The sequence below is a fragment of the Rana temporaria genome, chromosome 6 (genome assembly GCF_905171775.1).
Source record: "Rana temporaria chromosome 6, aRanTem1.1, whole genome shotgun sequence".
NCBI lineage: Eukaryota > Metazoa > Chordata > Amphibia > Anura > Ranidae > Rana > Rana temporaria.
The window spans coordinates 13,484,396-13,498,071 of record NC_053494.1 but is presented as its reverse complement, the minus strand read 5'-3'; the positions used below and the strand labels follow the sequence as shown (position 1 = coordinate 13,498,071).

The 13,676-nt window shown below is 45.2% G+C and overlaps 1 protein-coding gene across 1 annotated transcript in view; it reads right to left on the bottom strand.

Moving 5' to 3' along the window:
* CD19 (CD19 molecule) overlaps positions 1-3,849 on the bottom strand; it is a 35,760-nt gene extending 31,911 nt beyond the window's left edge. Inside the window, exon 1 of the mRNA XM_040356250.1 lies at positions 3,562-3,849. Coding sequence (XP_040212184.1) covers positions 3,562-3,649 — 88 coding nt within the window. The 5' untranslated portion in view covers positions 3,650-3,849. The remainder of the gene's footprint in view (positions 1-3,561) is intronic.
* Positions 3,850-13,676: the final 9,827 nt, after the last annotated feature.

Sequence of the window (13,676 nt, the reverse complement as noted above, 5' to 3'; positions counted from 1 at the left end):
CTGATATAGCTATTTTATCTTTATTTTTAATATTATTATCATTATTATTTTTAACACACATTTTTTTGTTTTTTTGTTTACATCCTCTCCTCTAGCAAGGAGAAAAATATACAATGTATTATATGATGTATCGCTTATGTAATACAATGTAAAAAAAATATTACAAATGTATAAAAAATAGTGCATAAATAATGCCTGAAATAATCCTGCCCCAGCATTCTCAAAGTGAAAGCCTGAGGGTGTGTATACCGCTCCTTTACCGCTCCTTTCCATTGAAATCAATGGGACAGCGTGGCTATACCGCCTGAAAACCGCGGCTGTATGCAAAATGAAGGAAGGATTTCTGGACAGCCGCACTCCAAAACGTGTTGCTTTTATTGTAAAACAAAAAACACAAACGTTTGCTGTGGCATGTATCCTGTGTTTTTTGTTTTACAATAAAAGTTTTGGAGTGCGGCTGTCCAGAAATCCTTCCTTCATTTTGCATTATCCTATGCATTGCCAGCACCCGTGGCTTCAGATCAGGTGATGAGATTTCCCTGATCAGTATCCTTGAGCGGTGATTTTCTCTTTCTCTTTTCGGGTGGTATTAACCCTTTTTCGGCCGCTAGCGGGGGTTTAAACCGCACTGCTAGCTGCCGAATATCGCGGTAAATACGACAACAATTTGGTTCTCTCTGCCGCTTACCGAAGCCATGGGTTTATTTACCTGAGCCCTCGAAAGTCGATAACGCGCTTGATCTCGGCCCGGGCCTTCTCGGCTCTTCGTTGGATAGATTGATAGTAGCGCAGCCATTGGCTCGCGCTGTTGTCAATTAACTGGGGCCGAGTCCTGTAGTTGGCGGCTATGGACGCTGAATACAGGACTCGGGAGCGCGCCCACAAGGTAACCCCCTTGGGAGAGCGCTTCCCAGAGGCGGTTATCAGAAGTGGGGAGGAGCCAAAATAGCCGCCGAGGGACCCCAGAAGACGAGGATCGGGGCCACTCTGTGCAAAACGAGCTGCACAGCGGAGGTAAGTATAACATGGTTGTTATTTAAAAAAATAAATACAATTTAAGCTTGACAATCACTTTAAGTTAAAAAAGGAACTTAGAAATCAAGAAGTGTAAAGTTTAGTTCCTGTAAAAGAAAACAAGGTCTACACACATCCCTGATTGCGGATGCCGTGTATACGATAAACATCCTACTGTGTATCCACAAACAGCATGATTCCAGGAACCGAGTCGCCACTGTATGTAATATTGTTTAAAATATATTGTTTCAAAAATAAAATGAATAATAATGTGGGCGACCGAGGTGGAAAGTGTAACCTCCTCTTCCTGGAAGAGAATAATCGATCTTTCAATATACATCACTATATAGTAAAAAAACAAAAGGATAATATAAAGTATGTCATAAAAGTCAAATTTTTGTAAATATTTTCAGATGAAAGTGGTCTCAGCGGCAGATTTTATCGGGGGCGGGAGAGCTGCAATTTGGTTCTCTCCGCCGCTTACCGAAGCCGTGGGTAACGGCGGAGACAATCGCGTCCTGTCACGTCCACAGCCTGGAGCCAGGTGAAGGAAAGATGGCCCCCACGCGGCTCCATAGCATTCAATGACGGAAGCTACGTCAAACGTCACTTCCGCGCAATGCTCTTAAAGGGAATTTTTTTTTATTTTTACATTTTTGTGTAAATATGGGATGTGAGGTATTTTTGACCGCGGATCTCATATTTAAGAGGTCCTAATATTATTTTTTTCTATTACAAGGGATGTTTACATCCCTTGTAACAGGAATAATAGTAACCCAAACATTTTTTTTAAAAGTGTAAAAATAAAAAGTAAAATAAATACGATTTTTTTTTAAATCGATTTGTCTCGCCGAGCTTGCGCGCAGAAGCGAACGCATATGTAAGTCGCGCCCGCATATGAAAAACGCTGTTCAAACCACACATGTAGAGAGAAATAATTCAAGCACTAGACCTCTTCTGTAACTCTAAACATGTAACCTGTAGACATTTTTAAACGTTGCCTATGGAGATTTTTAAGGGTAAAAGTTTTTCGTCAATTCCACGAGCGGTCGCAATTTTGAAGAGTGACATGTTGGGTGTCAATTTACTCGGCGTAACATTATCTTTTACAATATAAAAAAAAATTGGGCTAACTTTACTGATTTTGGGTCTTATTTTTTTAAGTCAAAAAAGTGTATTTTACAGGGATCCGGGGTAAAGCTGTCCACATAGACCATCCTCTGCACCACCATTGATGTCGTCCCTTCCACGAGTTGTTCAAGCCTCGCTTTCAGATCGCTCTACTGCAGGGTAGTCTTCCCGGTCACAATTGCAGACTGACAGCGGTGAGAGCCGGCGGTGAGGAGGACGGTCTATGTGGACAGCTTTACCCCAGATCCCTCCATACTTAGATGTGCCTCTTTTAATCATCAACCATGTGAGTTGCTAAATTTTGTACCTTCATTAAATGTACCATATTGCTACACTTATGCCGCATACACGCGGTCGTTCCAAACCGATGAGAATGGTCCGATGGGCCATTTCCATCGGTTCACCGCTGAAGTGGCCTAAAGTGCATACACGCCATCATTCCAAAAACCGATCGGGTCAGAACGCGGTGACGTCAAACACACGACGTGCTGAATAAAACGAAGTTCAATGCTTCCAAGCATGCGTTGACTTGATTATGAGCATGCACGTGTTTTGAACCTATGCTTTCTGTACTAACCATCGGTTTGGACCGATCGGGCAGCGGGCCATCGGTTCGATTTTAAAGCATGTTTTAAAATTTTGGACCGAAGGACAACAGACCGATGGGCTATACACACGGTCGGTTTGGACCGATGAAACTGAACTTCGGTCCATTCTCATCAGTTTTGTCCGACCGTGTGTACGTGGCCTTAAAGGCACCTCTCTTCTCTTTTATACTCTGTAGCTCCTGCTGGATTTTGCTTCTAATCCCCTTGTGGAGGCTTCCATTTGTGGATGGACATTTTATGGTTACACAGCTTATCACATTGCTATAATCTTTTTATATGGACTTTAAACCGAAGGACTTCTGAATAAATGCTTGTGGAACAAATCATTTGAGTTTCTATTATTTCTTATGGGAAAATTTGCTTTGATATACAAGTGCTTTGGATTACAAGCATGTTTCCGGAATGAATTATGCTCGCAATCCAAGGTTTTACTGTACTTTTTTTCACAGTTTTCACAGAAAAAAATGTACATGTATCCAATTCTATTCTGTTCTATTCCGAGAAAAAAAAGTATATGTTAGTGTAGACTCCAAAACCTAAAAATGAGGTGCGAAACCAAGACTTGCCCAAGGGAATCACAAGTGGATTTGAGGAGAAATGGCCCGAGGAAAAGCAAAAAAATTTCCATTGGAGTACGATAGATACTTCACAAGCCAACAAACACACAATGAAACACAATTCATTAATAATGTAAGTTACAATATTGTTGGTTTACAAAATTGTTGATGTTTCCGCCTTTTACAGAAATTTTTGGCGAGAATTCTGTGTTGACTGGCTAATCTACGTACGTTAATCTACTTTCTCTTACCTTCTGCTGAAACTGGGATAAACTCCGAGTCCTCCTGTGAATGGACAAAGTTGTCTCCGCAAAAACAGAAGAGCAGAAACACCAACATGGTCCGAGAGAGGTACAAAGTGTGCAAGAGTTGTCGAAAACTGGAGAGTCACTTCAGCGTAAACTTCTCGGCTGCTTAGGCACCCATGGGAGTTGGCCTGCACCTGCCGGGTGGGTGTATGGGGGAGGAAGAGGGTGTCCGAACTTCTCAGCAATCAACTCGGCACAACACCACAAACTTTTATTTTACAAAGATCGCTGAGGGAAAACCACAAGTACAAAAAAGGGAACTTAACTCTTTAAAGCATTACCAGAGAACTCTGCCTCAGCATTGGGAGGATTTATGTAGCAGGAAAGTGCATTGTGTTCTCATTAATAAAGCTGAACTCCAAGTGTGGATTTTACTGAATAGTTACTTTGGTCCTGTTTGAGAAAATATAAATACGCATATCCCGTACCTGTGGAATCACTGATTTTCAGGACTTGGGAAACCCTTACCAAAACCAAATCATCAGCTGTCAATGACCCCTTACATTGGTGATCAGTGGGAAGAATGTTCCTTACATTGGTGATCAGTGGGAAGAAATGTTCCTTACATTGGTGATCAGTGGGAAGAATGTCCCTTACATTGGTGATCAGTGAGAAGAATGTTCCTTACATTGGTGATCAGTGAGAAGAATGTCCCTTACATTGGTGATCAGTGGGAAGAATGCTCCTTACATTGGTGATCAGTGAGAAGAATGTCCCTTACATTGGTGATCAGTGGGAAGAATGTCCCTTACATCGGTGATCAGTGGGAAGAATGTTCCTTACATTGGTGATCAGTGGGAAGAATGTTCCTTACATTGGTGATCAGTGGGAAGAATGTTCCTTACATTGGTGATCAGTGGGAAGAATGTCCCTTACATTGGTGATCAGTGGGAAGAATGTTCCTTACATTGGTGATCAGTGGGAAGAATGCTCCTTACATTGGTGATCAGTGGGAAGAATGTCCCTTACATTGGTGATCAGTGAGAAGAATGTTCCTTACATTGGTGATCAGTGGGAAGAATGTCCCTTACATTGGTGATCAGTGGGAAGAATGTCCCTTACATCGGTGATCAGTGGGAAGAATGCTCCTTACATTGGTGATCAGTGGGAAGAATGTTCCTTACATCGGTGATCAGTGAGAAGAATGTCCCTTACATTGGTGATCAGTGGGAAGAATGTTCCTTACATTGGTGATCAGTGGGAAGAATGTTCCTTACATTGGTGATCAGTGAGAAGAATGTTCCTTACATTGGTGATCAGTGAGAAGAATGTCCCTTACATTGGTGATCAGTGGGAAGAATGTTCCTTACATTGGTGATCAGTGGGAAGAATGTTCCTTACATTGGTGATCAGTGGGAAGAATGTTCCTTACATTGGTGATCAGTGGGAAGAATGTTCCTTACATTGGTGATCAGTGGGAAGAATGTTCCTTACATTGGTGATCAGTAAGAAGAATGTTCCTTACATTGGTGATCAGTGGGAAGAATGTCCCTTACATTGGTGATCAGTGGGAAGAATGTTCCTTACATTGGTGATCAGTGGGAAGAATGTTCCTTACATTGGTGATCAGTAAGAAGAATGTTCCTTACATTGGTGATCAGTGGGAAGAATGTCCCTTACATTGGTGATCTGTGGGAAGAATGTCCCTTACATTGGTGATCAGTGGGAAGAATGTTCCTTACATTGGTGATCAGTGGGAAGAATGTCCCTTACATTGGTGATCAGTGGGAAGAATGTCCCTTACATTGGTGATCTGTGGGAAGAATGTCCCTTACATTGGTGATCAGTGGGAAGAATGTTCCTTACATTGGTGATCAGTAAGAAGAATGTTCCTTACATTGGTGATCAGTGGGAAGAATGTTCCTTACATTGGTGATCAGTGGGAAGAATGCCCCTTACATTGGTGATCAGTGGGAAGAATGCTCCTTACATTGGTGATCAGTGGGAAGAATGCTCCTTACATTGGTGATCAGTGGGAAGAATATTCCTTACATTGGTGATCAGTGGGAAGAATGTCCCTTACATTGGTGATCAGTGGGAAGAATGCTCCTTACATTGGTGATCAGTGAGAAGAATGTCCCTTACATTGGTGATCAGAGGGAAGAATGCCCCTTACATTGGTGATCAGTGGGAAGAATGTTCCTTACATTGGTGATCAGTGAGAAGAATGCCCCTTACATTGGTGATCAGAGGGAAGAATGCCCCTTACATTGGTGATCAGTGGGAAGAATGTTCCTTACATTGGTGATCAGTGAGAAGAATGTCCCTTACATTGGTGATCAGTGGGAAGAATGTTCCTTACATTGGTGATCAGTGGGAAGAATGTTCCTTACATTGGTGATCAGTGGGAAGAATGCTCCTTACATTGGTGATCAGTGGGAAGAATGTTCCTTACATTGGTGATCAGTGAGAAGAATGTCCCTTACATTGGTGATCAGTGGGAAGAATGTCCCTAGCCGACCTGTGAGTATAGATCCTATTCTCCCCATGAGGTCTTTTCTCCCCTTAGGGGTAGAACACATTAACTAATACTACATATCTATTTGTATTTACAGTTTATTTCTGTACCCAACTCCTGATGAAAGGGCATATAGCCATGAAACGCGTTGAGTTTCCAGGGGGTGCTCAGTCAAGTCTGGCTCATTACCTATTCACTAACCCGTATATATCTTTTATAGATTCAAAATTCATTGAGTACTATGTAACTATTAATGTGTATCTATCTTACATCAGCTCTTTTGTATATGGTGTACCAATGCCTGCTAATAGGAAATACCTTGTATTACATTTTATCAATATTCACTATCTCTTATGTGCTGTCAAGCCGACATATATGTATCCATTATGTTTATGCCTTGTGTGCATGTGTATGTATATATATATATGAAAATACTTTTTTTACTTGTTTTATACTATTGTTACAAATAAATAATGTTTACTAACCACACAAGTCAATTGCCTCATTTAAAGTTTCACATTCCTTTCTTACGTACACAGCGGCCCTTTACCATGTGATCAGCTTAGTCCAATGACAACTGATCACGATGTAAACACAAGCCGGTTATCCTGATTATCAGTGCAGTCCCAACAGTGCCCACCAGTGCTGCCAATCAGTGCCAGAGAAGAGGAGGATCGGGGCTGCTCTGTGCAAAACCACTGCACAGAGCAGGTAAGTAGAACATGCTTTTTATATTTTTAAACCACTTAAGGACCGCCTAACGCTGATATACGTTGGCAGAATGCCACGGCTGGGCACAGCCACGTACCTGTATGTCGCCTTTAAGTGCCCAGCCGTGGGTCGCGCGACCTGGTCCAAAGCTCCGTGACCGCTTCCGTGGGCCCCGTAAACCTGATCGCCGCCAGTGTCCCACGATCGGGTCGCAGGAGCTGAAGAATAGGGAGAGGTGAGTGTAAACACACCTTCCCCGTTCTTCTCTGTGGCTTGTCACTAATCCTCTGTTCCCTGTTATAGGGAAAGACGATCAGTGATGTCACACCTACAGCCACGCCCCTCTACAGTAAGAATCACTCCCTTAGGGCACATTTAACCCATTAGCGCCCCCTAGTGGTAACCCCTTTACTGCCATTGCCATTTTCACAGTAACAGTGCATTTTTATAGCACTTTTCGCTGTGAAAATGACAATGGTCCCAAAAATGTGTCAAAGTGTCCGATATGTTCGCCATAATGTCGCAGTCACGAAAAAAATGGCTGATCGCCGCCATTATTAGTAAAAATGCCATAAAACTATCCCCTATTTTGTAAACGCTATAACTTTTGCGCAAACCAATCAATAAACGCTTATTGAGATTTTTTTTACCAAAAATAAGTAGAATAATACGTATCGGCCTAAACTAAGGAAAAAATATGTTTTTTTATATATTTTTGGGGATATTATAGCAAAAAGTAAAAAATATTGCATTTTTTTCAAAATTGTCGCTCTATTTTTGTTTATAGCGCAGAAAATAAAAACCGCAGAGGTGATCAAATACCACCAAAAGAAAGCTCTATTTGTGAGGGAAAAAAACCCCAGGTTTTGTTTGGGAGCCACGTCGCACGACCGCGCAATTGTCAGTTAAAGGGACGCAGTGCCGAATCGCAAAAAGGGGCAAGGTCCTTAACCTGCATAATGGTCCGGGTCTTAAGTGGTTAAATAAAAAATTTTTCCTTTACAATCACTTTAAGGCGCCTTATGTTCCGCTCAAACCTTGATGAATCAGGGCTATGGAATGAAATATCACTTTTTGTTCTGTTTTTGGAGAGATTTTCCCTTCACCGTTCCATGCCTCCCCAGGGGTGGACTGACAACTCATGGGGCCCCCGGCAATAGAAGACTATGGGGCCCCCGGGCTTACAGATGGCCACCACGCCAGGAGGCAGTGCATAGGCAGGGCAGCTAAAATCTCAGGATTTTCACATCAAAAGCATGTCGGTTTTGGACATATCAGGGACAGGTGTAAAAAAAAGACAGATTTTTACATACTGTCCCTGGTTTTATTGAGCTTGGCAACCCTGATGGGGCCCCCTAGTGGCATGGGGCCCTCGAGTCCCAATGGTCAGTGCCTCCCTTTTATAGAACTCATTGTGAATTTTTCATATACAGTACATCACAGAAGAAATGAAAGGAAACGACTCATCTGTAACGGGGAACTCCAAGTTGTACACATTTGTTTTCAAACAGTGCAAACCTTCCAAATCTAGAACTTTGTACAGTAAGGTAAAAAAACCTTCAGCCTTTAGAAGAACTTTAATTAAATTGTTCCACCTACAAGTGTTTGTGTGATCTCCCTTCTCGAATAATAAAACAAAATTTAAACTATCACATAACAAAATAAAAAACACGGGAAACACGTGTCGACTTTGAGCTTTGGCTACTCAGACTTAGTTCTCATTCACACTCAGCAGAAAAAAACGCTGCATTTAGATGCGAACTGCACATGCGCACCATGTAGTATCTACAATTTTGCAAAAAAAAAAGTTTGGAATTTAGATACATTTTAAAGCAGAACTCCAGCCAAATATATCAACGCCTCCTCGACTGTGCCCGCCTTGTCCCGTCCAGCTCCTCAGCTGTGCCCGCCTCATCCCATCAGGCTCCCCACTGTCCTACGCCTCCTCGACTGTGCCCGCCTCGTCCCGTCCAGCTCCTCAGCTGTGCCCGCCTCATCCCATCAGGCTCCCCACTGTCCTACGCCTCCTCGACTGTGCCCGCCTTATTCCCGTCCAGCTCCTCAGCTGTGCCCGCCTCATCCCATCAGGCTCCCCACTGCCCTTCGCCTCCTCAGCTGTGTGGCCGCCAGACATTCTTCAGCCCCTCGTATTCCCCAGCCAGGCTAGAGGGGAAGTCAGAGGCCATGGCTGTGCCCCCTAGGCAGCAGTGCGCCCTAGGTGGCTGCCTAGTTTACCTAGCGGGAGCGCTGGCCCTGCTCGTACACTCCAGTGCTGTAGAGGGGACTGGAAAAGGCTCATACCAGATCACAATACTTAAAAAATACATTTAACCACTTACTGCCCGGCCTATAGCAAAATGGCGGCCGGGCGGTGGTTCAGTTATCCTGACGAGACCTCATATGACGTCCAGCAGGATAACAGCCGATGCGCGCCCGTGGGGGCAAGCATCGCGTCGATCGGTGGTGCGGTGCGTCAGTCTGACACACCGCTACACCGATCTCAGTAAAGAGCCTCAGACGATGTAAATAGGAAGAGCCGTTGATTGGCTTTTCCTCACTCGCGTCTGACAGGGGGGTCTCCTGACGGGGGGGGTCTGCGCTGATTGTTTATCAGCTCAGCCCCCCCTCGGATGCCCACACTGGACCACCAGGGAAGCCTTCAGGACCACCAGGGAAGCCCCTAACATGTGGATGGCCAGGTACATCCCCCATGGCCATCCACATGTGCCAACATATGCCCAATATATGCCAATCAGTGCCCACAAATGGGCACTGACTGACGTGATTATGGAACAGATAAAATCAGTGATGCCCAGCAATGCCACCCATCAGTGTCATCAGTGCCACCCATCAGTGTCCATCAGTGCCACCTATCAGTGCCCACCTATCGGGGACCATCAGTGCCCATCGGTGTCACCTATCAGTGCCACCCATAAGTACCCATCAGTGCCACCCATAAGTACCCAACAGTGCCGCCTATGAGTGCTGATCAGTGCCGCATACCAGTGCCACCTATCAGTGCCGCCTATCAGTGCCCATCCATGCCCATCAGTGCCCACCTATCAGGGACCATCAGTGCTCATCCATGTCACCTATCAGTGCCACCAATAAGTACCCATCAGTACCACCCATAAGTACCCAACAGTGCCGCCTATAAGTGCCCATCAGTGCCGCCTATGAGTGCCCATCAGTGCCGCATACCAGTGCCACCTATCAGTGCCCATCAGTGCCGCCTATCAGTGCCACCCCATCGGTGCTGCTTTATTAGTGCCCGTCAGTGCAGCCATATCAATGCCCGTCATTGAAGTAGAAAACGTACTGATTTACAAAGAATACAAACAAAGAAAAACTTATTTTTTTCAAAATTGTGCAAAAAGTAAAAATAGCAGAGGTGATCACATACCGCCAAAAGAAAGCTCTATTTGTGGGAACAAAATGATAAAAAAATTGTTTCGGGTACAGCGTAGCACGACCGCGCAATTGTCATTCAAATTGCAACAGCGCTGAAAGCTGAAAATTGGCCCGGGCAGGAAGGTGTGTAAGTGCCCGGTATTGAAGTGGTTAAGGCTCCTTGCCCCCATAAGGTGCGCCCAAGCACCTGCGTTTCTGTGCGCATTCGCATGCAGTGTGTTTAGGGCATCCAATTCATTTCAGTGGGATGCTCTATGCCTGTGAATCGCGTAAAAAGTAGTGCAGCTAAGGATTTTTTTCAATCGCGCCGCACCAAACAGCATGGTACTGCGCTGCGATGCATTTCGGCAGTCACTAATATGTCTTTTATTTCTGCCCAGGGTTCAGCTTTAAAGTTGAACTCCAGCCAAACCCTTTTCTTTTCTTGCCTATGTCTGCCTGTGTCTCATTCTCTTTCCCCTTACTTCCTGTTCCCATTTCTAATAATGGAGGCATGCTGGGACTTGCAGTGCTACAGCAGCCGGATTGCAGGCTGCGCACACACACACAGGCCAGATAGGAAGTCAGTGAAGTGTGGAGGGTTTTCCTCTCGGCTCTGCCAACCGCGGCTGCATCCTGTTTCTTGCTTGTGGTGGAGGATGTTTGTTCAGCAGATGATGAGCAGTGCGGTCTTCTGTTAGGAGGGGGGTAACGTGGACCTGTCATTGAAATACACATTGCATTATATGAATCAATGCAGCACATATCCGTACCACCAAACTATGTATTAACCACTTGATCACTGGGCACGTAAACCCCCTTAATAACCAGACCAATTTTCAGCTTTCGGTGCTCTCACAATTTGAATGACAATTACTCAGTCATACAACACTGTACCCAAATGAAATTTTCGTCCTTTTTTTCACGCAAATAGAGCTTTCTTTTGGTGGTATTTAATCACCGTTGTTTTTTTTTTTTTGCGCTATAAGAGAAAAAAGACTGAAAATTCTGTAAAAATAAATAAATTTTCTTTGTTTCTGTTATAAAATTGAGCAAATTTAGTATTTTTTCTTCATTCTTTTGCATAAATGTGAAAGATGAAGTTACGCCAAGTAAATAGATACCCAACATGTCACCCTTCAAAATTGCCCACGCTCGTGGAATGGCGCCAAACTTTTCTACTTAAAAATCCCCATAGGTGACGTTGCAGGGTATTGTGGGGTATTGCAGAGTATTGTGGGGTATTGCAGAGTAGTGTGGGGTATTGCAGAGTAGTGTGGGGTATTGCAGAGTAGTGTGGGGTATTGCAGAGTAGTGTGGGGTATTGCAGAGTAGTGTGGGGTATTGCAGAGTAGTGTGGGGTATTGCAGAGTATTGTGGGGTATTGCAGAGTAGTGTGGGGTATTGCAGAGTATTGTGGGGTATTGCAGAGTAGTGTGGGGTATTGCAGAGTAGTGTGGGGTATTGCAGAGTAGTGTGGGGTATTGCAGAGTATGGGGGTATTGCAGAGTATTGTGGGGTATTGCAGGGTAGTGTGGGGTATTGCAGAGTATTGTGGGGTATTGCAGAGTAGTGTGGGGTATTGCAGAGTAGTGTGGGGTATTGCAGAGTATTGTGGGGTATTGCAGAGTAGTGTGGGGTATTGCAGAGTAGTGTGGGGTATTGCAGAGTATTGTGGGGTATTGCAGAGTAGTGTGGGGTATTGCAGAGTAGTGTGGGGTATTGCAGAGTATTGTGGGGTATTGCAGAGTAGTTTGGGGTATTGCAGAGTAGTGTGGGGTATTGCAGAGTATTGTGGGGTATTGCAGAGTAGTGTGGGGTATTGCAGAGTAGTGTGGGGTATTGCAGAGTATTGTGGGGTATTGCAGAGTAGTGTGGGGTATTGCAGAGTAGTGTGGGGTATTGCAGAGTATTGTGGGGTATTGCAGAGTAGTGTGGGGTATTGCAGAGTATTGTGGGGTATTGCAGAGTATTGCACAGTATGGGGCAGGGATGGCTGAGCAGGGATGGATCTGTGACTGCATGTGTCATCATTGGGTCTGTTTTCAATGGGCCAGGCCATTTCTGGTAGATCTGAACAGAGATAAGAGGATCAGCGAACCATACCCGGAGTCTGTATGTATCAGGGCTGGACTGGGACAAAAATTTGGCCCTGGACTTCATCCAGACTGGCCCACTTTGACAGGTCTCTCCCATGGCGGCCGGACAACTCCCCCCCCCCCCCGGCCACCCACGCCCCCTCATCCCCTTCACTAGCCACTAGCTGTTCTACTTTATTAGAGTAGAACGGCTGGTACTGGTACTGGTACTCTTATAGGCAGTACCAGTGGGGAAGCTAGACATTATTTCACCCGGGGCAAAGAATCAGTTCGGTGTCCCCCCTTATGGGACAAGATTAGGCAGAAGTGAGAAACTCCCAGGCCATAACTGTTGAGTCAGCTGTCTGTCCCCTCCCCCATGCTCCTTCTGATCCCCCCTGCTCCTCTGGTCCTCCCCCTGCTTCTCTGTTCCCCCCCAGGTGAGCTCTGCGGGGAGGGAGAGGAGGTGAGCGCTGCGGGGAGGGAGAGACAGAGGAGCGGAGGGGGCAGTCCGCTGTCACTGAAGCCGGCCCACTGAGCCATCGGCCCACCGGGAAACTCCCAGGCCATAGCTGTTGAGTCAGCTGTCTGTCCCCTCCCCCATGCTCCTCTGTCATCGTCCCTGCTCCTCCCCCTGCTTCTCTGCCCCCCCCCCAGGTGAGTTCTGCGGGGAGGGAGAGGAGGTGAGCGCTGCGGGGAGGGAGAGACAGAGGAGCGGAGGGGGGCGGTCCGCTGTCACTGAAGCCGGCCCACTGAGCCATCGGCCCATCGGGAAACTCCCGGTAGTCCCAATGGCCAGTCCATCCCTGGTATATATGATGAGCCAATATGGCCATCCATAGGTGTGCGCAGCCTATTGCATTAGGGCATCACTGAGGACAAGGGGGCACTCTTTACGTCTAGAGGAAAAGAGATTTCACCTCCAAATACGGAAAGGTTTTTTCACAGTAAGAGCTGTGAAAATGTGGAACAGACTCCCTCCAGAGGTGGTTCTGGCCAGCTCAGTAGATTGCTTTAAGAAAGGCCTGGATTCTTTCCTAAATGTACATAAAATTAACTGAGTACTAAGATTTGTAGGTTAAGTTGATCCAGGGTAAATCCGATTGCCTCTCGGGGGATCAGGAAGGAATTTTTTCCCCTGCTGTAGCAAATTGGATCATGCTCTGCTGGGGTTTTTTGCCTTCCTCTGGATCAACTGTGGGTATGGAGTTGGGTGTATGGGATTGTATTGTGTTTTTTATTTTGTTTGTTTGTTTATTTTTTTGAGGTTGAACTGGATGGACTTGTGTCTTTTTTCAACCTGACTAACTATGTAACTATGTTTCTCAACTCCAGTCCTCGGGGCGCACCAACAGGTCTTGTTTTCAGGCTTTCCATTATTGTGCACAGGTGATTTTATCAGTTTCACTGCCTTAGTAATT